Below are 22,201 nucleotides of genomic sequence, written 5' to 3' on the forward strand. Positions count from 1 at the left end.
GTGACCTTGATGTTTAAGCTCGCTATCAGCCGGCGAGGAGTTTGTTCTGGGGTGGGAATATTCACCAGGTAAATCCAGTTTAAGCTTCAGCTAAGAAACTGTTAATCTACTCTTGTTTTACCCCAAAATCCTCCCTGTTTCCTCTCTGTTGGCGGCTGCTGATGACACACAGCACTGACAAACAGGACGACGCAGACGAGCTGCTGAAGGACGATAAAACTCCAGATATTCATGTCTTCATGGCAGAAAGGTCAGTGTTTTAACCCAGATGTGTTTCGATGTGTCAGGAAGGAGGAAAGAAGGACTGAGGAAGGAGGAGATAGGCAAGGAGAAGTAGAAAGAAAGAAAAAGGGGTGAGAAGGAAGTGAAGGAAAGAAAAGGAGGAGGCATAAAAAGTAGCTGCAAAGGACAGAAGAAGTAAATTAAGAGGGTGAGGAGACAGGAAAGGACACAAGGAGACAGGGAAAGAAAGGAGGAAGTTGAGAAAAAAACTATGAAAAAAGGAGGTAGGTCAATAAAAGGAAGGAGGGAGGAGAGAGAGGAGGTAGATATAATGAAATAAAAGGGGAGAGAATGAGAACAAGAAGGTGGAAGGGAAGGAGGAATGAGGAGGAAAGGAAAGAAAGATGGAGACAGAAAAGGAGGGAAGGAAATGAGGAGGTGGGGCGACTGGGATTTGAACCAACAACCTGGAAGAACGTGTGTGTGTGTGTGTGTGCGCCAAATCAACAGAGAAAAACAAAATGAGGAGTGTGTGTGTGTGTGTGTGTGCGCCGGGCTGTGTAACCATGGCAACTGGACTTAGCAGCAACACCTGAGTGGTACCAGCTGTTGCTCCCAGGTGTGTGTGTGTGTGTGTGTGTGTGTGTGTGTGTGTGTGTGTGAGTGTGTGTGTGTGTGTGTGTGTGTGTGTGTGTGCGCGTGAGTGTGTGAACTAAGAAAAGCAGGAGATCTAACTGTGCAGCAAAGGAAATGCAGAAGGGAAGGAAAGGGATGTAGGAAAGGAGGTGAGGGAAGGAGGGAAAGAAAAAAGGACGGAGGAGCGACAGCAGAGAAGAAGAAAGTCAGTGAATATAAAATAAAAGGACCAATTAGAGCCGAGCGCCTCCTCTCCTCACCTCCTCTCCCTGTCGGCCTCGTTATCCCTCCCTGCTGCAGCTTCCTCACACAACAACAGACGAGCAGAGAGGAGGAGGAGGAGGAGAGGGAGGGGGAGAGAGGGAGAGAGAGGGGGAGAGAGAGAGAGAGAGAGAGAGAGAGAGAGAGGGAGGGAGAGGGAGAGAGAGAGAGGGAGGGTGAGGGGGAGGGAGAGAGAGAGAGAGAGAGAGGGAGGGGGAGAGAGAGAGAGGGAGGGGGAGAGAGAGAGAGAGGGAGAGAGAGGGAGAGAGGGAGGGGGAGAGAGAGAGAGAGGGAGGGGGAGAGAGAGAGAGAGGGAGGGGGAGAGAGAGAGAGAGAGGTTGGTCAGACGATGTTTAGAAAAGTTTGGCTACGACTCCTCAGGGTTTCTTCTTCTGTGGTAGAAATGACTCGATCGCTCAGAGGAAGCGTTCAGACCGCCGAGTCGTTAAGGTCACGACCTCTGAAGGAGGCGATTCTGATTGGACTTTAGCTTCTGAGCAGCTGAGAGGAGCGTGAACGTGAATACACTCTTATATGAGCGCGTTCTGAGGTTGTTGTATCAATCAGGGATTGATCGATTGTTATTCAGCCTGCTTGTTGTTGTTGTTGTTGTTGTTGTTGTTGTTTTCAGATTCTGAAGCGTCTCTCGGTTTCAGTGATCGCTGCTCAGATCTGAGAGACAGATCCACATGAACCGGACTCGTTTCTGCGTCTGTAGAACCACAAACACCTTCAGCTCCATCAAACGTCTGTTCTTGCATATATTTTCAACACCACCTCTTGCTCGAGGGCACACGGGCGGCACATGTGATGCATAACATGTTATTGCATCAATAGTAATAGTAATGATGTAATCTGAGGTACTTTCATGCTGTAGTTGGCCGGGGTGGAGCTAACTGAAGATCATGATATCAGATAACTAAGAGCACAGTCGTTCCTCTGAACTGGAGTCCAAGTTGAAAGAAGCATAAAAACACTGAAGTACTGGAGTAATTGTACTTAGTTACTTCCCTCCACTGCGCTCGATGTAGTTCGTCTGAAGCGCACTGAGACCTTTACCCTCGTCCTGTCCTCAGCGAGCGCGTCGAGTCGCCTGTCTGATAAAAACCTCACACCTCCGACACGCCGACTCCTCGTCTTCACACCTCGAGCTCGACCGCCTCTTCGGCGCCGAGTGGCTTTCAAAAGAACGAGGACGGACGAGTTTTCACAGGAGCGAAGCAATCACCGACGCCGGAGGAACACGGAAACGTTTAGCTTCTGACCTTCAGACCGTTACACAAAGAGGGTCTCAGCTTGAAGAGAGGCTCCGTCATTTGTCGTTTCAGGTGGAATCAACAGGTGAATCAAAAAGGAATCCTCATCCTCACAAGAACACAAGACGAGGAAGAATCAAAGCGAGCGTGACGCACAAACCGAACATGGACACAAAGAAACAAAACAAAACCAAGTTGGGTTTTCAGACCTTGGAGACGTGATGTTTTGCAGAGCAGCAGGTTGGAGGGTGGAGGGATCAAAGTCTCTGAGTTTAGACTTGTTTTCCTCGCTGGAGGAGATTCAGGTGAAGGGAAAGATGGAGGGTGGAAGAGCAGCCAGACAGGAGGTCAGCCAGTCGGCACGGCGAGAGGAAAACGGCCTCCGAGCATCCAGCGAGCGAGCAGAACGTCTCCATCTGCAGAGGAACCAACGAGCTAACGAGCTAACAGACGAGCTCTTCAATCTGTTCTGCAGTTTGGTCTTTTGCTCGTTTGGATAAATAAACACTTAATGCAGCACGACAGCATCGTTTTAAACATTCAGACGACGCTTTATTTCACTGGTCCCATAAGTTCAATCAGTCTACAAGGAACAGTTCAGAAGAGAGGAACAGATTTGGACAAATTAAAGAAGAGTTCAGAGACTGTTTTAGCGAGAACGACTGCGCCTGTTTTTCATCTTGAGATCACAACTTAATTATTTTGTTATCTCGAGAAAACAAGTTTCTTACTTCTAATGTTTCTCAGATCAGGATCCGGAGCTGCAGCAACTTTTTAAGATGAAAATGTCAAATTCAGACTTATTATTGATCAATGCGTCTGACTGTACTTCAGTCTTATTCATTTATATTCAGACTTTTTTTAGCATTCAGACAGTTTGTCGTCTGTCCTGACGGTCAGCAGCTACCATGTAAACGCCTTCACATCCCATCAGGAGGGAGAACATTCTTACAGCTAATATGAAAAGTTCATCAAAGTTCAAATCGGTTTGAAGCTTCTGAAGTCGTTTTCTCCTGATAAATGACCTCGATTTCGAGATAATCTGCCTTTTGTTTTCTCCAAATTACAAAAAAATTAACCAGTCGTTATCAGAAGAAACGGAGCTTCAAAAGAAACTGCGAGCGCCGCTCTGAGCGTCTGCAGCCGTTAAAATTCAGTTAACACTGAAAACTTTATTGCTTGTTTGGGGGGTCATGGAGGGAGAAATCACTCATTCGTGCTTTAATCATCGTCCTCGTCCTGCCAGCCAGACTCAAGGCTTTGAGGAGTTTTTATGAACTGGACGACATCAAACTATTTCTGTCCAAGATTGAATAAAACTGCATTAAATCCAAGAAACGAATGTCATGAGGACGATAAATCCACCACAAATGATGATTATTATAAATGTCATATAATCGTCGATACGTCATATAAACAGGAAGTGTCTTTATGGGACCTGTAAAATAAAGCGTCACAGAGTTTTTTAAAACCTTTATTATCAGTCACAGTGCTCAAAATATTAACAATAAATAAGTTAACTGTATATATTTCATCCTCATTTACAGTTTAAATAATTTAGAGATCCTTTCAGCCTATCAGAATTTAGGAACACAGGAAGCGTGGTTTCCCTGCGGCGTCCGCAGGCTGGAGTCAGAGTTCGGGATCGATGGTTAGTGGACAGAGCGAAGACGAGCAGAAAGACTCGGCGGCGCTGAGGTGCTTTGAGAGGCCGACACCTCAGTGGCTCTTTGGCTTTGGGAGGCGTGACGAGCCGGAGGTGAAGGCGGCCGTTTTGATCTTAACCCCGGTGCTCTCTGGGTCGTGAGGCAGCTGCTTGGCCGTCCTGGTCTTGGGCGGCGTGGCAGCAGCTGAGGCAGAACCAGAGCTGGAGGTCTGAGACAGGAAGAGGCGGAGTTTGGAGGGCTGCAGGACTCTGCCGTAGGTTCCTCTCCTCTCCTTCGTCTCCGCGTTCTCCTCCTCTTTGCTCGCTCTTTTCACATCATCCATTCCTCCCGCGGTCTTGGGGTGGGCGGCGTCGGTATCGGGACAGTCTAGGTTGCTATCGGCGGGGGCGTCGGGTTGGGTGGAGCGGGGGTTAGCTGGAGGCGGGGCCGGGCATCGGGCCGTCAGTGGTTCCTTACTGGAGGAGTGAAGTATCTGTGACTGCAAACAGAACACAAAGTCAGATGATGATGATGATGATGATGATGATGACCAGCAGCGCTCTGAACACTCTGAAACGCAGACCTGAACCTATCGATCGCTCTCGTGGCTGCATTGATCGCAGCTGATCTGTTGGTGCGCTGATGTTTAAATATGAAAAGACAAAGACAGAAAATCTTTACATGATTCATCACCTGTTTGAGGTGAGAGGAAGAAGAGGGAGAAGGTGATTCTCTCAGATGGCTGGTCATTTCACACATCAGTGCTTTGATCTGTGTGTGTGTGTGTGTGTGTGTGTGTGTGTTACTTGCTTTGATGTACTGGCTTCCTGCTGCATGCATTGTTTATGAGTGTGTGTTCGCCGAACATGATGCTTTTATTTTGAAAGAGTCCAGTTCTGTTGATATTCCAGCTTTAACTCTGGTGAGAAACACTCTGATGAGAGTGACCAGACACACAAACCCGACTGGCTTCACGAAGAGGTTTCAGCCTCTCAGCGTTTCCCCTCCATCGTCACTTTTACTCGTCTGTTTTCATTCATTACAGCTGAGTTCGGCTTCCAGGGTTCGAACGCTCAGCTCTGCTGTGACGTGAATAAAATGAACGACATGCTTCAGTCAGCAGGTTATCGTTAGCATTAGCACCGTCACTAAAAAGGCCAGAGTTTTAGGCCAATATTGGCTCAACATGTTGCAGACGTGTTTGTACATGAGTGTGTATTCGTCTGTTTGGGCGTGAAAACGTGTTTAGCATCAATTCACCACTTCCTTCTTGTTACATGTGACTTTTGCTGCGTTGGTCTCAGTGTGAAGTCATCACAGCCGAGATCTGAAGAAAGTGTTGAGCAAAAATATGCTAAAGGGACTGAATTCGTGTACTGAAAGTGCTTTTTGCCACACATACTGAGGACACAGCACTGGGAGCAATTTGGGGTTCAGTATTTTGCCCAAAGACACTTTTCCACGTGGCCTGCCGAGGCCGGGGATCGAACCAGCGACCTTCTGATTGGTCTACAGCCTCCAGCACTTACAGAACAGGCAGAAGTGCTACAACATCAACACTGAAACTCTGACCTGAGTGAAATATTTAAGAAACAAGTCTGAACAGTCCTTCAAAGAAGTGAAGATCAGACCACATCTGACTTTCTAAAAAACTCCTGACTCCTTAAAAACATCCAAAAAGGTCCAACAACATGGTCACTGTCCACACGTGTCCTCACCTCCACCGCCTGATTTTCTGAAAAACGTCTCCACAGACGGGAGAGCCGATCATTCGGCTGCATGTGACGAGTGTTACTGATACAGAGGCGTTAAGCTTCTTGTTGCTTTGCAGGCTTTAATCCTGCGGCCTGCTCTCATCTACACACTGATAATCCGATTTACACCCACAATCAGAGGGAAAGTATAAAAAGTGAGCACTGAAATCCATCATGTGCTACAATCTCAGCTCATTGATCCTGTGAAGTAATAACTAATCTGCTGTTAGCGCTCTCGTCTCGCTGCTGCTGAACGTCAGAGTCTCTGCTGAAATTCACTCATTCATCGCTCATATCCTGCTCATCATTTACGCCTCTTCTAACTGTGAAGTCCTGGAGTGATGAGCGTGCTCAGGTACGTATCAATAAGGCCATGATGCTGAATCATGTTGACATTGTTTTGGATCAGTTTTATCAGATGCTCTCATCGTGAATATGAGGACAAAGTGACCTGAACGTAACCACGTAAGTAACTGAAGATTATAGCTCCCACACTTCATCACCAACTCGTCTGAACGTCACAGGTTCCAGGAGCTCCTAAAAGTCTTGTTCTGTCTGAGATATTCAGTTCACAAAGATTTACGGCAGAAAGCTTCAGCGTGAGACGTCGACAAAGAGTCGTTTTCTGCTAATCGACCCTTTGAAGTTCTTCCTAAATTTCAATCAGGAACTGATTGTTTGATGAAAGAGAAAGTAAATAAGCTCCAAATCCTTTTTCTCTTTAATGGTTTTCATTGTGAGAATTTTTGAAGAAATTGGGAAACTTGATTTTTAGTTTAAGGCTCCAATGTAAAAAAGTCAGATTGACTATTTCTCCGACGTTTACGTCAAACTTTGAACGCTTGTTGTTCTTTTGCATTTTTACTCTAACTTTCAGTTTATGTGCCGTTCGCTGATTTCTTTAACTTCTCGTTAGCTTTGAGCGGCTGATGCTCGTAACTCTGTGTGTGTGTGTGTGTGTGTGTGTGTGTGTGTGTGGTTTGGGATCGTGGGACAGCCTCTTCGTGCATCGTTCCTGTTGTTTCACTGATTATCATCAACACTTTTTACGTTGAGGATTTCTTTTCTGTGATTCAGTGTCTGGATTTCCTTCAGCTCTGCCGTGATTAACTCGACCCTGCAGGAACAGAGCAGGGTCCACCTGAACGCTTACTTCCTGTCTGCAAACAGCTTGTTTTCACACTGTTCTGGATGAATCACTGCTGGTATCACAGAGTGAAGATGCACTGAAGCAAACAGAGACGCTGCAGACAATAACAGCGTTAAAGAAAAACGGCCTCGTGTTGTTATTATCAAACGTTTGTATCTTATTTTCAATGCAAAAAACAAAACGCGTGATATCAGCCAATGAAAAAGTCATATCGCTCAACGAGAACAAAACCTGCTTCAGTTTGCTCAAACTGTTGATTTCTTTCCATTATTTATAGGATGACAGGATGAGTCTGTTCTTACTCTGCATTTTTCTTATTTCCAATAAATCTCACGATAACATGTCGGTCCGTCTGTCAGTACTGTCTCACTTCCTGTGAAATATTTTAAGGCTCATAAATATGTAGTTTAATTATTATTAGAAATGTATTTGTCAAACCTCTAAGTGTATAAATAAACATGTTGGTGGTAATGAGGCCACGTGTCACCCAGTTCACTGATGTGCCTTTAACAGCTTTTAGACAACGATGATGATCAATCAGCCTTTAGCACACACTCAGTTCTTGTTAGTGGACAAATTCACGTGAACGCAGAGGAAGCAGAGTCAGAAAGTGTCCAGCAGGAGGCGACACTGAGTTTCTGTTCTGAACCTGTGACATGAAAACATTTGGAGGTTCTTTGTGGAACATAAAGCTCCAACAAAACTCAGCTGACAGTGAGGGAACATTCGCTGGTGAACACTGACATCTGGTGGCGGCTGGTGGTACTGCAGCCTGTCTGTCTGCCTGTCTGTCTCCTGCAGGGACACTTTCCAACGTCTCACAGTGGGACTGTGTCCATCACTCATAAATAATGCATGACAGGACGGATGGATTACAGAGAGAGAGAGAGAGAGAGAGAGAGAGAGAGAGAGAGAGGGAGGATGTGGAAAGATACAAGGAAAAGGGGGAAGAAGAAAAGGGGAGAAAGAGAGGACAGGGAGGAGGGAGGACAGGGAGGGGGGAGAGGAGGAAGAGAGGAGACAGTGGAGAAGAAGATGAAGAAAGAGAGGAAGAGCGTGTCCTCCTCCACATGCAGGTGTTCTCAAGGAGGATTCACCCTCTGTGTGTGTGTGTGTGTGTGTGTGTGTGTGTGTGTGTGTGTGTGTGTTGGACAGAGGGAATCACTCGACTGCCAAATTTTCTGCTTCCCTGAGAACGACATATAGGACGTTCACTCTCACACACACACACACACACACACACACACACACACACACACACACACACACACACACACACACACACTGTGTTGGCGTACAAAGTGCTGATCCACCCTGACCACCCCCTCCCTCTCTTTGCTGTCCTCTGATTGGTCCCTGGAGGCTCCTGAGGTGAGTGATATCACTTCACATCATCAGCAGCTCAACGATCAAAGCTGGAACAACAACCAATAAACATGAAGTTACAGTTTCGGTGCCACAGTACTCAGATACTCTGAGTATTAGTACCAATAAGAACACGTTTTACAGAGTTCTACTGTAGTATTTTGATACTGTTAACTGGTCTGATCGCTGCTGATGTTTCACCCTCTGAGACAAAGTTTAAAAAGTCAGTGAACAACAATAAAGTTTAAGATACAGTTAAATTAAATAAAAGCACTGAAGCCTTCATGTTCTTTGAAGATGACTCAGTTCATCCCAAACTGACTGATGTTTCAATAAAAGGGAGAAACAGTGAAATCACAAACCAACACGTCTGACCTTTGCAGCTCTGATCGGCTGCTTGTTTCGGTGATAATTTAGATGTTTTCTGGAGGTGCTCAAAGGTCTGTGGTCTGAGTTTGTGGAAACAAGACGTTTGGGAGGTTAAAGGGGCAGAAACGAGACCACATCCTGGTCCAGTTTAATCATGTCGGCGGTTGAACTGGCGCCCGTCTCTGAGAACGTACTGCGTGTCCTCAGTTCACTGCTGAAGTGTTTTGTGTATCTCATCTGCAGCCTAACGATCCAGAAAACGCCTGACATCAAGTCCAACAACATCAGCACATTAACCAATAATCAGAACTCCCACAATCCTCGGCGCTGCTCGGACATGACATGATTTCCCCGGAGACGCGGCGCTTCACTCCATCACGCTGAGGAAATGAAGGGCACCCCGAGCGATCTCATCTCCAGCGGTTCGACTGCTTCAAGTGACTGAACAGGCTGGAGTGAAGTGTAGCTCATCTAATACAAAATTTAAGAGGCATTTAGAAAGATAATTTTAGCTCCGCGCCGCCTCCTTACGAGCCTCTGGACTCGGCTTTACTGGGCTCATTTCAGTGTGAAGGAGAAGGTGCGACCTGTCCTCTGGGGAGCTATGAATCATGGGTAAAACAGTCTTGAGAGGTGGTCTGGGAGTGCGAGAAGTTGCTCATTCATTTTACCTGAAAGCACTTTACTGAAGATCAACTCTTTATGTTGTGCAGCCTGTCAGCGTCTCTGTATCACTAAACCACCTGAGCAGAACCGACCCGCAGACACACGACGCTGACGGACACTTTGAAGAGGAGGTGGTCTGTGAGGCGTTCAGGGGCAACAGCTCCTTCCCTCAGACGGTGACCACTGGTGGTGTTGAACTCGCTGTCTGCCAACACGCTGTTGGCTTCAGACTCTAGTTTCTCTGAAGTGTTGTCCCAGACCAAAGCATCAACACAAGATAATTAGACTTAATTTATCAATTAAATGAGCTGATCAGGCCAAAAACCTGCTCCCAGTGCTCACAACAACATCCTGGATAACGAATGCAGGCAGAACAAACTGCACATCGAGGACTCAAACACGACGCTGGTGAAGACATGGAGCAGCTACAGAGACAGATTTAGTTCTGTGGAGCTGGTGGAGACCAAGCCCGAGCTAGAAGATTCATGAGGCGGACACAAACATGGCAGGATGTGGAGATAAAGAGCGACAGCAGCAGAGGCGATGGTACAGCTTTAACGTTGGACAGGATGACGGACACAACACAGAACGGCTCATTGGACGGACAGAGAGGAATCAGGAAAAGGACGGAGGAGAGATGGAGGAGGAGGATAAAAAAGATGCTACCGTACCACGCTGTGTCACTGAAGTAAAGCACTAGTTTCTCCACTCCTGGGCGAAGGCAGAGAGGAGAGGCAGAGACACAGAGGACAGAGGGACAGTTAGAGGAAAAAACACCAGAAGAAGAAACACAAACAGACTCCTCAACAGTTTCAAGCAGAGACACGATTTCTCAGACACACCGAGAGCCGTCTGTCCTCAGCAGAAGACAGACGGTGTCACGGTTCAGGGATCTGAGCTGACCAGGAAAGAAAAGATGGAGGAAACCGACGCTAATCAGGAAAGAGTGAAGAAGAACCCGGGAAAAGGTGGAGAAGGACATTCATGACCACATCCAGAGGCAGAGGTTAAAACCTGGAGCGAGCTGAGCAGCACACTGACTTCATGTCTGTCCGCTCTGAAGGGGAACAACCCTCAGCGTCACAGAAACTTTGGATTCAGTGCAGTCGTGTCTCCATTAAAAACATCTCCTGTGACCTTTGACCCCTCACCGTTAACCTCTGCTTACTCTGGATGTTGGAAGCGGCTGCGCTCTTTAAAGAGGCGACACAAGTTTGAGTCCTGGGTGAACATTTTGTACTCTGTTAACTTTAATAAAGAGAAACGCTCTGCCGAGCAGGGACGGACTGTAACATCGTCCTTCATAAGACAATCCTCCACCTTTCCTGCTCCATCTAACACTTTATTCTACAATGAACAAAACAGTTTTTAATCTAATCAAATTCAGACTGTGATAATCAAGTCAGTTTTATTTACGTACACATCCCCAAAAAAACGCTTTAACGGACAAAAATGGAAAAAACCTCAGGAAGTTCAACAAATAATGTCCAATAATGGACCAAGTTGGACCGCTCCCTGTATGGGGTGACGCTGACCAATAGGAGCTCAGAGCGCTCTTCAACTGTAAAGACGGGGAAGCGAGCGAGCCCTGAGGGTCAGCAGCGTTACACGACAGCAGACAGCTGTGGGCTCGGGTCAGGTGGGCCAGCTGCTGTCAGGTGGAGCAGTGAAGTCACACCTTATCTGTCAAACTCTGATTGGTCCAAACCAAATCTTTAAATGACGCAAAAAGACTCACTTTTTCTAGCGAGGTGGGAGGGGATGCTGGGCTTCGGCCTCCCCCTGTAAGGCCTGGAGCGCTGATACTGCCAGGGCGGAGAGAGGAAAGGAACAGGAGGTAAAGCCTGAGGAGAGACAGACGGACAGACAGAGAGGAGGACAGGAGCTGATTCATCACTTCAAGAGGGGAAAAAGAAGAGAGGGGGGCGACAGGAAGACAGAGAGAGACAGACGAGACGAGACGAGACGAGGGGACAACGGTGACGGAGACGTTCACAGCTCCAGAAACCTCTCGGCGATGGTAGTTTGAGAAACAGGAGACTCCAGTCAACCAGCGGTCAAGGCTCACGTGACAACAAACAAACTGCTTTAACACGGACGTCACCAATGAGGAGAGTTAATTCTACAACCTGGAAACAAAGAAAGTCCCAAATCAAGAGGAAGTCAAAGAACAGAGGTTGGGTTTGAGAAGCTGGCGTGATTCAGCCTGATGAGCGTGGAAAAGCTCTGTCACCTTCACGGCTCAAACCAACAGCTTTTAGTTTTTATTCTTTGCTTTTCATTTAATTTTGCTGTTTTTAGTGTTTCAGGGTTGCTGCCATGTTCGTCGTTACTGCTGCTTTTCTGCTAAATATTGTTTGAGTCCTGTTTACTGGAGCAGTTTGGGCTGCACGAAAGACGATAAACAGACATTATTAAACATCACGTTCCACGTTGCATCAGTGCGTGTGTGTGTGTGTGTGTGCGTGCGTGCGTGTGTGTGTGTGTGCGTGTGTGTGTGTGTGTGTGTGTGTGTGTGTGCGTCCTCACGGTGTGCTCTCTCCAGGGCGTCTGCGAGGCCACGCTCTCTCTCTCCGTCACACTCGTCTGTGTGTGTCGATCCATCCTTCCCGTGGTCTCCTGGCAGCGACACCTGGTGGTCGCCGTCTGCTCACAAGGAAATATAGAGGCTCGTTAGCGACGCCTGGATGTGAGCACGGCGGCGTCATACTTATCATGACGATGTTTGGAGAGAGGGTCGAGAGACACAGACCAGCTGCAGGGTGAGCTGTGCGATGGTTCGGTCTCGGCTTCTCAGCTCCTCTCTGAGCTGCTGCACCTCCTGCAGGAGAGCCTGCACCTAAACACACACACACACACACACACACACACACACACACACACACACACACACACACACACACACCAGTTAAGGCTGTGGAGAAGGATTCTGGGAAACGTTGGAAGAAGCAGGTGAGGCTGGTTGAAGAACAGCTGGCTGCTGCTTTGTCAAACTCAGCTGTTTAAATAAAGTTTGGAACATGCGAACCTGCGTGTCGGAGCCGTGGGAGGCGTCGTTGACCTCAGGACTCAGAGTGTCTGTGGTCAGAGTGTCCTCGTCCACGTCCTCCTCCTGAACGACACGCAGCATTTACACACAACAGAACACACACTTCCATGAGAACATCTAAACCTTTGCCTTGGAGTATTTTCACAGCTGCAGAGAAACATTGATGGAAGCTGCACGTTGTCACGCTGAGATGACTGAAACTCTGGATCGAAGTGTGCAAACTGCAAACAAACTTCAAGTCAATGAGAAGACACTTCAGGACACAAACGGCCTGAACCTGCCCTGGGCGGCAAATCAGGAGGAAACCACAACGGTGGCTTTAAAATGTTTCATTTGGACCCAAAAAGCTGCATTTAGTGTCAAGATTTAAGACTATAACTCATAAACAGCATCGCTGGGTGCTGTTTTCATGATAAAATGGAAATCCTGCACGCTGTGATCTGTCCAAACCTCATGGAATGAACCTGTTTGTCCGCTCCTCTTCCTCCTCTCACCTGAAGCAGTAACCTCTGCAGGTACTCCAGCTGTGATCTGACTGCACAACAGTCCTCAGCCAGTTCCTCCAGATCCAGACCCAAAGCAGGAGTACCAGGGGACAGACAGGGAGACCTGAGGGGACAAAAGAAGTCTTCACATTTACAAATCTGTGTGCTGCGTTCAGGGACGAGTGAGAGATACTGCACATCTACATGGACACACGCTCACCTTTAGCTCAGGACTGACCTGAAGTCTCAGTGCAGAGACACCGAGGACGTTTTGACTCACCGTGGAGGACAGAGGTCCAGAATGAGGCCGCCGTCCCTGGTCGTGTCCGTCCTCTTATTCCCAGGATCCTCAGTCAGTTTGTAGCACTGGAAATCACTGAGGGGACGATGGGAGCGTTTGAGAACATGACGGTCAGCCTCTCCGTTAGCTCATCGCATTTTAGCTTCGCTGCTGCTTCAGTTTTTCATCATGACCCAAAACGCTTGCAAAGTCCTGCAGTTAGAGGCGTGACTGTCCTCCTCTCATATGATTTGATATGTACCTGCAGTACGCTGTGACTCAAAGCTGACTGATACGATTAAGCTGTGATTACAGGATTTGATATTTTTACTTTCACGTGTTCACTGAGAACTTGAGATCTGCTCCGACTCTCAGCTCTTTAAACTCAAGACTTTTCAGTTCGTCTTTGCCTTTCATCACGTTAAATGTGGGACGACTCACTCTTGTCTCCCACTGCGCTGTAACCACACTGTGATTTTTATTCTCCTGCATTGTCTGTTTTCTTATCATTGAGCCTTCATGGAAATCAGCGCTGACTCCTAAACACTCATGCGGTGAACTCTGAGCTGTGACACGTAAAGAGACACGAGGAAAAGCAGCACATTTAATGTTGTGTAGAGTTTCAGAAAGCCAGTGAATCTATTCTGTGGAGGGCTCTGACAATAAAAAGCTGTTTAAATTAACATTTGGCTCAGAGCTGCAGTTTCTTATTCCCCCTTCCAGCGAGCAGAGGTTCTGACCTCCTCCTCTCGCTCATTCATTTGTTTGTCTGCGACCAGAATATCCCACAAAGAATTACACACCACTGAAATGCACACACTCTCATCAGGAAGAAAACTATTGATTTCAGTAACCCTGTGACTTTCCCTCTCGTCCCAGACAGCACACCAATCTTTCAGTTTCCTAATGAGCCGCCTCGTCTTTTAATCCCACACTTCATGACCTTTCCTCCACATCCGACATCAGGACAAACTGCTCAGCTTTGAAACGACCCTTTCTGACCTTTCCTCCTGCAACCAGAGCTTTAAACGCTGGCAGTACAATTGGGCGGACATGTTAAGTGTTTTCTGGTTAAAATAAACAACATTTGTACACACATTTTGGAAACTTCTGCAACATTTCTGAGCAGCGTTTCGTCATTAAAGGCCCGCACAGCCGCCTCACAGACTCACTTCAACACCTGAACAACCACTCTGCAGGTTAATCAAGCAAACAGAAAAAGTACCTTTCGTTGTCATTGTGGACGTCCTGCGTCCCCCAGCAGAGCTGCCTCATCCTCCACTGAGCCATGTGGGAGATCCCATCTCCATCTGCAGCACGATCCAACAGGCACACATGACAGAGTGCATTCAGAGTTAAGGTGTCATCACAAAACCAGCCAGATATCATGAACTTCACTGTGTCCTGATAGTATAAAGTTACATCTTATCTTATCTTATCTTATCTTATCTGGAGGAGAACTTGCAGGAACATTAACTGAACCATCTTAGCTGCTAACTGTCAGCTAACCTGAACTCATCCATACTGTTTTACCTGTGAAGGTGAATGATTGTACCTAGCGTGACGCTGTGACATCTACTCAATCGCACACGCTTACAAACAGACGTACCGCTGTGCAGCGAGGCTTCTTCTAGGCCGTCTGCGTCCAGCATGAGGTCATCATCATCCAGATCACAAGAGTCCAGGTTGTTCAAGATGTCCTGAAAGACGCGGAAAGAGAGAGACACGTGGTCTTTTTATCTGCTGTGTTATATTTGCTTAATACTTCAATACTCCAGCTCGTGACGAATGATCTAAAACATCAACAGTAAACAGCGACACCAGTGAGCTTCGAGCTTCGAGCCACCAGTCTGACACCAACATCTAACGAGGAGAAATCTACCAGCCAAGACCAAACACAAATACAATTTCTACGCTCACAGGAGCAGGAAATAGAAGAGAAGGCAGCGCAGCTCTGAGACGGCTGAGACTGATGCCTCGTCCGGCCTTTTCTCTGCGTTTGGGCCTTTCGTCCGCACACAAACACAGTTTCAGGTCATTGAAAATGGAGCTTTGGGAAAAACCTCCTTCCAGTGTGAAGATGTTCAGAGTGCACAGCTCCTCTTCAGCTACACTGAGGTATAGAGGCGTCAGAACGGAGGTCACTGCTACAGGATCCAACACTTCCACGACTCAGACCTCGTCGCTACCATCGCCGCCGTGGGACGAGACCAGTCAGACCTGCAGGTAGACTGCTGTGTGGGTGTGTGACAACCTTTGACCTCCTCTGTCGTCAGTGGAATTTTTACTTCACAAACTACGGACACGGTCGTGCAGGTTGAGACCACAGACGAGCTCCACAATCATCGGTGGTGCCCCGCCGATACGAGCCCCATGCCAGCAGGGTTTTTGTCTCTTTCTACAAGGTGAAACAGACTCGAAATGAAAACCCTGAGAAAACGCACAAAAGAACAAAAATCAAACCAATCTCTTTCCTCCTCCTGTGAAATAGCAGCTACAGTAGGAAGGCCAGTGTGAGCTTCAACCAGATGCTGATGAAAGACTGAAAGACCTTCACGTCGTTGTGAGCAGAGAGTCTTTTCAGCCTGTTGATCAATGGCAGCTGAATGAGTTTTTGTGTGTCTCTAGAATGGAGGAGCGAGCGGATTCCATTCGGACGTGTTTTGAAACTTTAAATGCCTGAAAAACAAAGACTTCCACTTCAGCATCATTACTGGCTGTTTTCTAATCGTTATTCCAGCTCTGAAGGATCCAGCTTCAGGATTCTTTACAGAACAGTCCTCCACACACGGACCACTTCCTCCTGTTTGTTTCATAAAAACTACAGCGAGCAGCGCGTGAGGAAATTACTGAACTTTTAAAAAAGTGAAATTATATATGTGTGAGGTGTTTTCAAAGATTTATGTCTGCAGTGGGAACCAATGGGCTGTGAGCTGAGAGGGACAGACAGGAAGTGGGACAGTATTCAGAGACGGACCTGCTGACAAGGAAACTACAGAAACATCAAACTCAAATAAAAAGCAAAAGGAAACTTCACCTCATAAAAACAAAGAGTTTGACACACACACACACACACACACACACACAAAGATTGTGTCGTTGTTTCCCGCCTGGAGAAGCTTAGTCACACCACAGTAACCTGAGAGGAAACCAAACGTTCACCATGAATAACTGCTGCATTCTCTCACACACACACACACACACACACACACACACACACACACACACACACACACACACACACACACACACACACACACACACACACACGCCTGCAGCCTGTCCCTGGTGGCTGAGAGCAGTCATCCACATCAACACATTACCTCCTAATCTCCTCTTTCTGCTGTCCTCCTCCTCTCTTATCTCTTCTCCTCCGTTTCAGCATATTCTCTCCCTTCTTCTCTTTCTCATCCCTTTCTTTCCTTCCTCTCCTATCTTCTTTCTTTTCCTCTGCTCTTCCTCTCCTTTCCTATCACCTTACTCCTTCTCTCTGTAGTTAACTACCTCCTACCTCCTCAACTCACCCCTGCACTTGTCTCCTTTGTCCTTTCTCTTCCTTTCTGTCTCCTCCTTCCTGATTTTGTTTGTGGATGTAAACTGAATGTAAATGAAAATTACAGTTGCTGCACAGCAGTGAGTTGGGGCTGGGCAGGAGGAGGGGAGGAGGAGGAGGAGGAGGAGGAGGAGGAGGAGGAGGAAGACAAATGAGAAATACAGTGTGGTCCAAAGTTATCATTAAACCTTGAAGTGTGTCTATTTCACTCTGCATCACCTCGGTCTCAAACCCACAACCTCTGTGCTTGTTCAACGCTGATGGACTATGGAAGCCCCTAAGGACAGAAAGGCATAAAGGCTAATAGCTAAGCTAAAAGTTAATGAACCTATTGTATGGAGAAGCGTGCAGAAAGGGCGTTCTGAGCAAAGAAGAAGAAAATGAGGAAGAGGAGGAGACAAATGAGAAATTCATGAGGGTCCGTCAGCTGAACTGCCCGGAACAAAATTATTTAAACCCTCTTAAATTAAAAATGTTTCTAATCCACACAGCGCGATGCCTGAGGAGAGTTAGCGTGTTTATTCTGCGTCACTCAGGTCGCAAACTCACAACCTCACACACGAAGAGCGAGTCAGCATGTTGTTGTTGAGCCGCCGACCGGGCGAGGAACCATCGACGGCTTCACGCCATGACCGAGGTCATCGTCAGGGCCGCACGCAGGGCCGAAGAGTCCGTGAACGAGACTAAATTCTGAGGATTTGTGTTTTCATGTTCCACCCACACTGCCTCCATAATGTCATGTCAGCTTTATAAAAGGTGTTTTGGCCTCCAAACTTCACGGTTTGTCTCAGCGGCTTTCTTTTCATAACTGAATCTAATCCAGAAATCTGTTCACCAGCTTTACAGACAGAATCCTGTTAGTGCATCAAGCGCTGTGGTCTCTGAACTAATCGATGTATTAGACTTGCATGGAGGCCACACACACACACACACACACACACACACACACACACACACACACACACACACACACACACACACACACACAGAGCACAGCCTGTCCTCAGACCAACACTGACCCCTGGTGCTCATTTCAAAGACTCATAACAACATTTATGTGAAGAAACGTATAAGCTGCTGTGAATAAGAGGACGAGCTAATTAGCATAAAGAACACCGTCTGGTCTGTACGGTGTGTAAAATATGTGACTTCTTGCATCCTCCTCAGATCATTAAGAGCTCATTAGGGTCAATTACTCTGTTACAGAGGGCTCATTAACACCAACTCAACACTATTCAGGAAGTACATTAACTGAACAGGAGACGGCGACAACGCGAGCAGTCAAGGCCGGAGACGACGGACAGTTCAACCACGATCCAACTAACTGAAGGAAACTTCAAACTGCTGCTATGAACAACAGCTGTGTTAGAAAACATCTGGAAGGTCCAGACAGTCTGTTGATGCTCCCTTAATTAAAAAAGCTCAGCTGCACCAATGAAATGTTTGGCCTCGTGCTGCGAGGCCGTCTGATCTGCAGAGGACGCTGTAATTCACGCAGCAGACACACGAGGGCGGCAGAGGGTTTCGCTCAGACCGTGCTGATGCTGAAATCTGATTCAGACACTGATCTCTGCAGATAAACATCAGGAAGCTCAGAGTTTAAATATGGATGAGTGCTGAGAGCAGAGATGCAGGTCTGATTTCTGACCTCAGAAGATGGATGTCAGTAAAATCTGATGACTCGCTGAACTACTGAGCAATCACTTTCTCACTGCTGAAATCGTCTCACCTTATTGGATGGTTTGTTGGAGATCTGAAAGTTTCTGAATTTCAAATTTAAAGACGTCAAGACTCTGAGGAATGTGCTTTCAAGACACGTGGGACCTCTAGTGTTGCATTCAGGTGCTGCCGTGTTGGAGAGTCAGCTCTGAGAATGACAGCAGCGTTCGGGGGTGGAGGAGTTCTGACCTCGAGTTCAGACTCGCTTCAAAAATGTGCAACAAGTGCCAACTGCAAAGAGCAGCGACGTCCTGACATTCAGCTGCGTGAGTGACGGCCTGTTTCTGCCTGTTTAAGGTTCAGTTTGTTCTTTTCGGGCGTCAGACGCTGAAACGAGATGAGCTGCTTTCACTGCTGCTTCCTGAAGCCAGAAACTGGCCCCAAGTAGGACAGAGAGGCAGGACAGAGCTGATGCTGCTGGAATATTAAACTCTCTCCTCTTCTCTGCTTCCCTTCGTCCTTTTGTCTGTTCAGCCAACACCAATACTTCGCCGCTCAGGCTGTGACATCATCAACATTTAATCCAGTAAGTTGTAGTCAAGTGTCTCATTTGATGACAGCTGTTAGAAGCTCAGACAGATCACATCTTACTGCACTGGTCAGAGTAGAAAAATCCAAAAATTTGAGGTTTAAAAAAGCCAAATGTTTGATTTAGGAAGAAAGGTGTTCCTCTATGAAGTGGATCGAAGTGCTTGTCTCAGTTTTACTTTGATGTGAGTGTGTTAAAAACCTCACGTATAAAACAGCTTATTGAACAAGAGACACTTCTTTCTCCCTGTCATGAACCATCAGCGCCTCCTTTCCTTCATCTTACTCTCTTACAGGGGCCCTGTTGAGTTTCCTTATAAATGAACAAAAGTATTATTCACGTGCAGTGACGGTCACCTAAACGCCCCGTGTGAAAAGAAAACCAGCTTCAAAGCTACGACAGGGAACCTTTAACTGACTACTTTAACTCTGTGGTTCAGGTTCAGGCTTACGATGCTGTTGAGGTCGGAGTCGAAGCTCCCGATGCGATGGGTGGTGTTGCTGTTGGTATTGATGGAGGCCGTCGTGGCGCCGCCCCCCAGCGGCTCCAGGCCCTCCTCGTCCCACATGTAGGTTCCGCCGGACCCGCAGCTGTCTGAGGGGGACAGGTCCAGGGAAGACCCGCCCTACAGGGGACAGAGAGGATGTGGACATCTTTTAGCGTCCTGGATGGACGGAAACACACTAGAAACGGATCAGCCTTGTGATGGTACCTGCTCGTGGTAGTCTGGCTGACTGGACGTTCTCCGATGGGGGAGTCGGGTCAGCTGATGCTCCCCTCGCTCACCTGGAGGGAAACAAAATTTTAAAAATGTGTCTCCTGGACGTTTCCTCACCTGTATGTGACATTAAACTCACCGCTGAGTCTCATGCTGGTCCAGTCCACGCCGTCGTCCAGAAAACAGAGTCCCGCTGCCTTGGTCACACCACTGACAGCCACCTTGTCGTCATCAAACCTGGCGCATGATTGGTCGAGCCCTGAGTCATCTTCATCATTTTTAGAGGACAGAAGCAGGATTCCCACCCCTCCGTTTCCTACAAACACACAGAAAATAAGATGAAGTCAGCTGATTCAGTGCATTCACAGTTTGAACCACTGACTGTAAAACATCTTAAAAAGCAGAAGAGAAATGTTTGTTTGTCTGTCCTCTCTTACCGAGGTTGTCAAAGTCGTCCATATACTCCTGACTGGTGTCATTTCTGTCCAGAGACGAGTTGGAGGACAGGGACATGTCCTCCAGCGTCTCCCCCACAATCGACACCTCTCCCTGGGATACCGGCTCTGCAGTCAGCCCCTCTGTCTCTGGAGCCTCTGGGGTACTTTCTGATGGTCAGGGGAGCGAAGGGATAAAAACCAAGTTAGAGACACGACGTGAAAAGAAGAAGGAAACAGATGAGACAGGACATCTGACACGAGACATCACAGATGAAACATTTTAAAATATGAAACTAGTTTAGATGATGCTGCACGTGACATGATGGATGTGATGAGAAAAGATGATGAAAGGAAGAAGATGAGAGATCTGAAGAATGTGGATGAGGATCTCAGACCTGGGCTGTTCTCTGTCGTAGAAGGCGTCTCCACTGAGTTTCTCCGTGCCGTCAGTCCGTCCAGGTCCCGTCCCGACACATTGGCTGGGGTCACTCGCAGGGGGCGGGACTGCTTGTTGAGTGATGGGCGTGACAGTTTATAGCTGATGCCGCTGGGCTTGTGGGCGGGGCTAAGGTTGGGTAGGAGGGGCTTCTTTAAGGATGAGGGGGGCAGGAGGGAGGGAGTGTGGACCCCTGATCTCCCTAGAAGAGCAGAACTTTGAACTCTGGCCCCTCCACCTCTGCCTCCTCCTTCGGGGGTCTGGCTGGTAACAGGGGACTTTGCCAGGTGGCCTCTGGGTGGAGGCTGAGTGGAGGAAGATGTCAGCTCCTTCGATCCTCGCCCGCCAGTCCTGTTGATGGAGTAGGAGCGGCTGACGGCGGAGTTGCGGGAGAGCAAGGACGAAGTGGAGGAAGGGGTGAGGGTGGGGGAGGGCTGCCGTCGGACCTGTGTGAGGCTACGTGAGCGAAAACGATCGCTTTCGGTCAGCTGGGCGGATGGAGCAGATCCGAGGCTGTCACTGGAGTGAGAACGGCTGGCCTGCGGTTTGTTTTGGAGAGGGGAACCAGATCGAGAACCAGGACCAGAACCTGGCCTAGAGCCACCAGCACGAGCAAAGCTCTGAGGCTGTCTCAGAGAACCACTGGTTCCGCTCCTCAGTTTGGATCCAGAGAGACCATTTAGGGCCCGTTTTGTGCCATTGATCAGCCCGAATGCAGTTTGGCTGGGTTTGGAGCCACTTTTAGAGACAGGAAGTGTTCTGGGGCTGGACTGCGGTGATGGCGATGAGGATGATGTCACAGGATGGGCAAGACCACCTCCCTTTCCCGCAGAGGACGTGGTTGGCTTCTTGGCGTCACGCTGTGACACAGCTGGTGATCCTTGTTGCCGTTGGGAATAATACTGATGGATGTTATTACCTTGATTCTGCCCGACGTTCCCGCCCTTTCCTCTTCTTAAGTCTTTTTCTCCATCGGCCGCTCCATCCTCCACCGTCTCATTCTCTTTCCTCCATTTTAAGGAAAACGAAGTCGGCACTCTGATAAATCCATTTTGCTTCACAGAAGTGGGGGGTGCGGTTAAACTGCCGTTGACGCCTGCTGGGCCGGGGTGGTGGTAGAAGCCGTTGGTCAGGCGGGTGCTGGTAGCGGCGGTGCTGGTGAAGGTGTAAGTGCTCGCGGTGGCAGCCGGACCCACCTGACTGCTGTTGGAGGCTGGTGCAGGTTTGGGCCGTGAGCCGAACTTGGGCAGCCTGGAAACCATGGTGGGCATGTTGGGAGGGTCGTCAAGAGGAGGGGCTGACATCAGACCCCACCCACTTCACCATGGAGACAGTGACACTGAGGAGCTGGACAGGAAGGAGACAAGACAGAGTGATGAAACAACCGTCGTGTTTGTGTCTTTTACAGGGTTTGCTGTAGCGTACGGGGATGTGGCTCGTCAGCTACCAGACGATTAACTGAACAGGTTAACTGAGCTCAGTTGTGAGTTTTAGATGTGAGAAGAGGCTGTTTACTGTGCAACAACAACACAGTGACCTCATCTGGAAACAAGTCTGCTCATCTTTGACTGGAAACGCTGCTGGATGAATCTACAGCCACAGTAAGCATTCGCAGCTGCTTTCATGTCTGAACTGGATGTTGGACATTTTAAGCATAACTAACAGAAAGG

General features: G+C 47.9%; 1 protein-coding gene across 3 annotated transcripts in view; it reads right to left on the reverse strand.

The window, feature by feature from the left end:
- Nucleotides 1–3,842: 3,842 nt before the first annotated feature.
- The window catches only part of LOC143338827 (uncharacterized), a 32,516-nt gene continuing 14,157 nt past the window's right edge, over nt 3,843–22,201 (reverse strand). The window contains exons 2-16 of one of the 3 annotated variants that reach the window (XM_076759600.1): nt 20,491–21,878; nt 20,096–20,263; nt 19,798–19,974; nt 19,653–19,726; nt 19,392–19,565; nt 14,749–14,839; nt 14,365–14,449; nt 13,140–13,235; nt 12,869–12,983; nt 12,354–12,437; nt 12,078–12,164; nt 11,855–11,971; nt 11,064–11,169; nt 9,997–10,036; nt 3,843–4,520 (exon numbers count right to left, since the gene is read on the reverse strand). In XM_076759600.1, the coding sequence (XP_076615715.1) occupies nt 4,484–4,520; nt 9,997–10,036; nt 11,064–11,169; nt 11,855–11,971; nt 12,078–12,164; nt 12,354–12,437; nt 12,869–12,983; nt 13,140–13,235; nt 14,365–14,449; nt 14,749–14,839; nt 19,392–19,565; nt 19,653–19,726; nt 19,798–19,974; nt 20,096–20,263; nt 20,491–21,835 (2,796 nt within the window). In that variant the 5' untranslated portion in view covers nt 21,836–21,878 and the 3' untranslated portion in view covers nt 3,843–4,483. The remainder of the gene's footprint in view (nt 4,521–9,996; nt 10,037–11,063; nt 11,170–11,854; nt 11,972–12,077; nt 12,165–12,353; nt 12,438–12,868; nt 12,984–13,139; nt 13,236–14,364; nt 14,450–14,748; nt 14,840–19,391; nt 19,566–19,652; nt 19,727–19,797; nt 19,975–20,095; nt 20,264–20,490; nt 21,879–22,201) is intronic. The other 2 variants (XM_076759601.1, XM_076759599.1) reach the window with 2 other exon arrangements.

The sequence above is a fragment of the Chaetodon auriga genome, chromosome 20 (assembly GCF_051107435.1).
Source record: "Chaetodon auriga isolate fChaAug3 chromosome 20, fChaAug3.hap1, whole genome shotgun sequence".
Taxonomy (NCBI): domain Eukaryota; kingdom Metazoa; phylum Chordata; class Actinopteri; order Chaetodontiformes; family Chaetodontidae; genus Chaetodon; species Chaetodon auriga.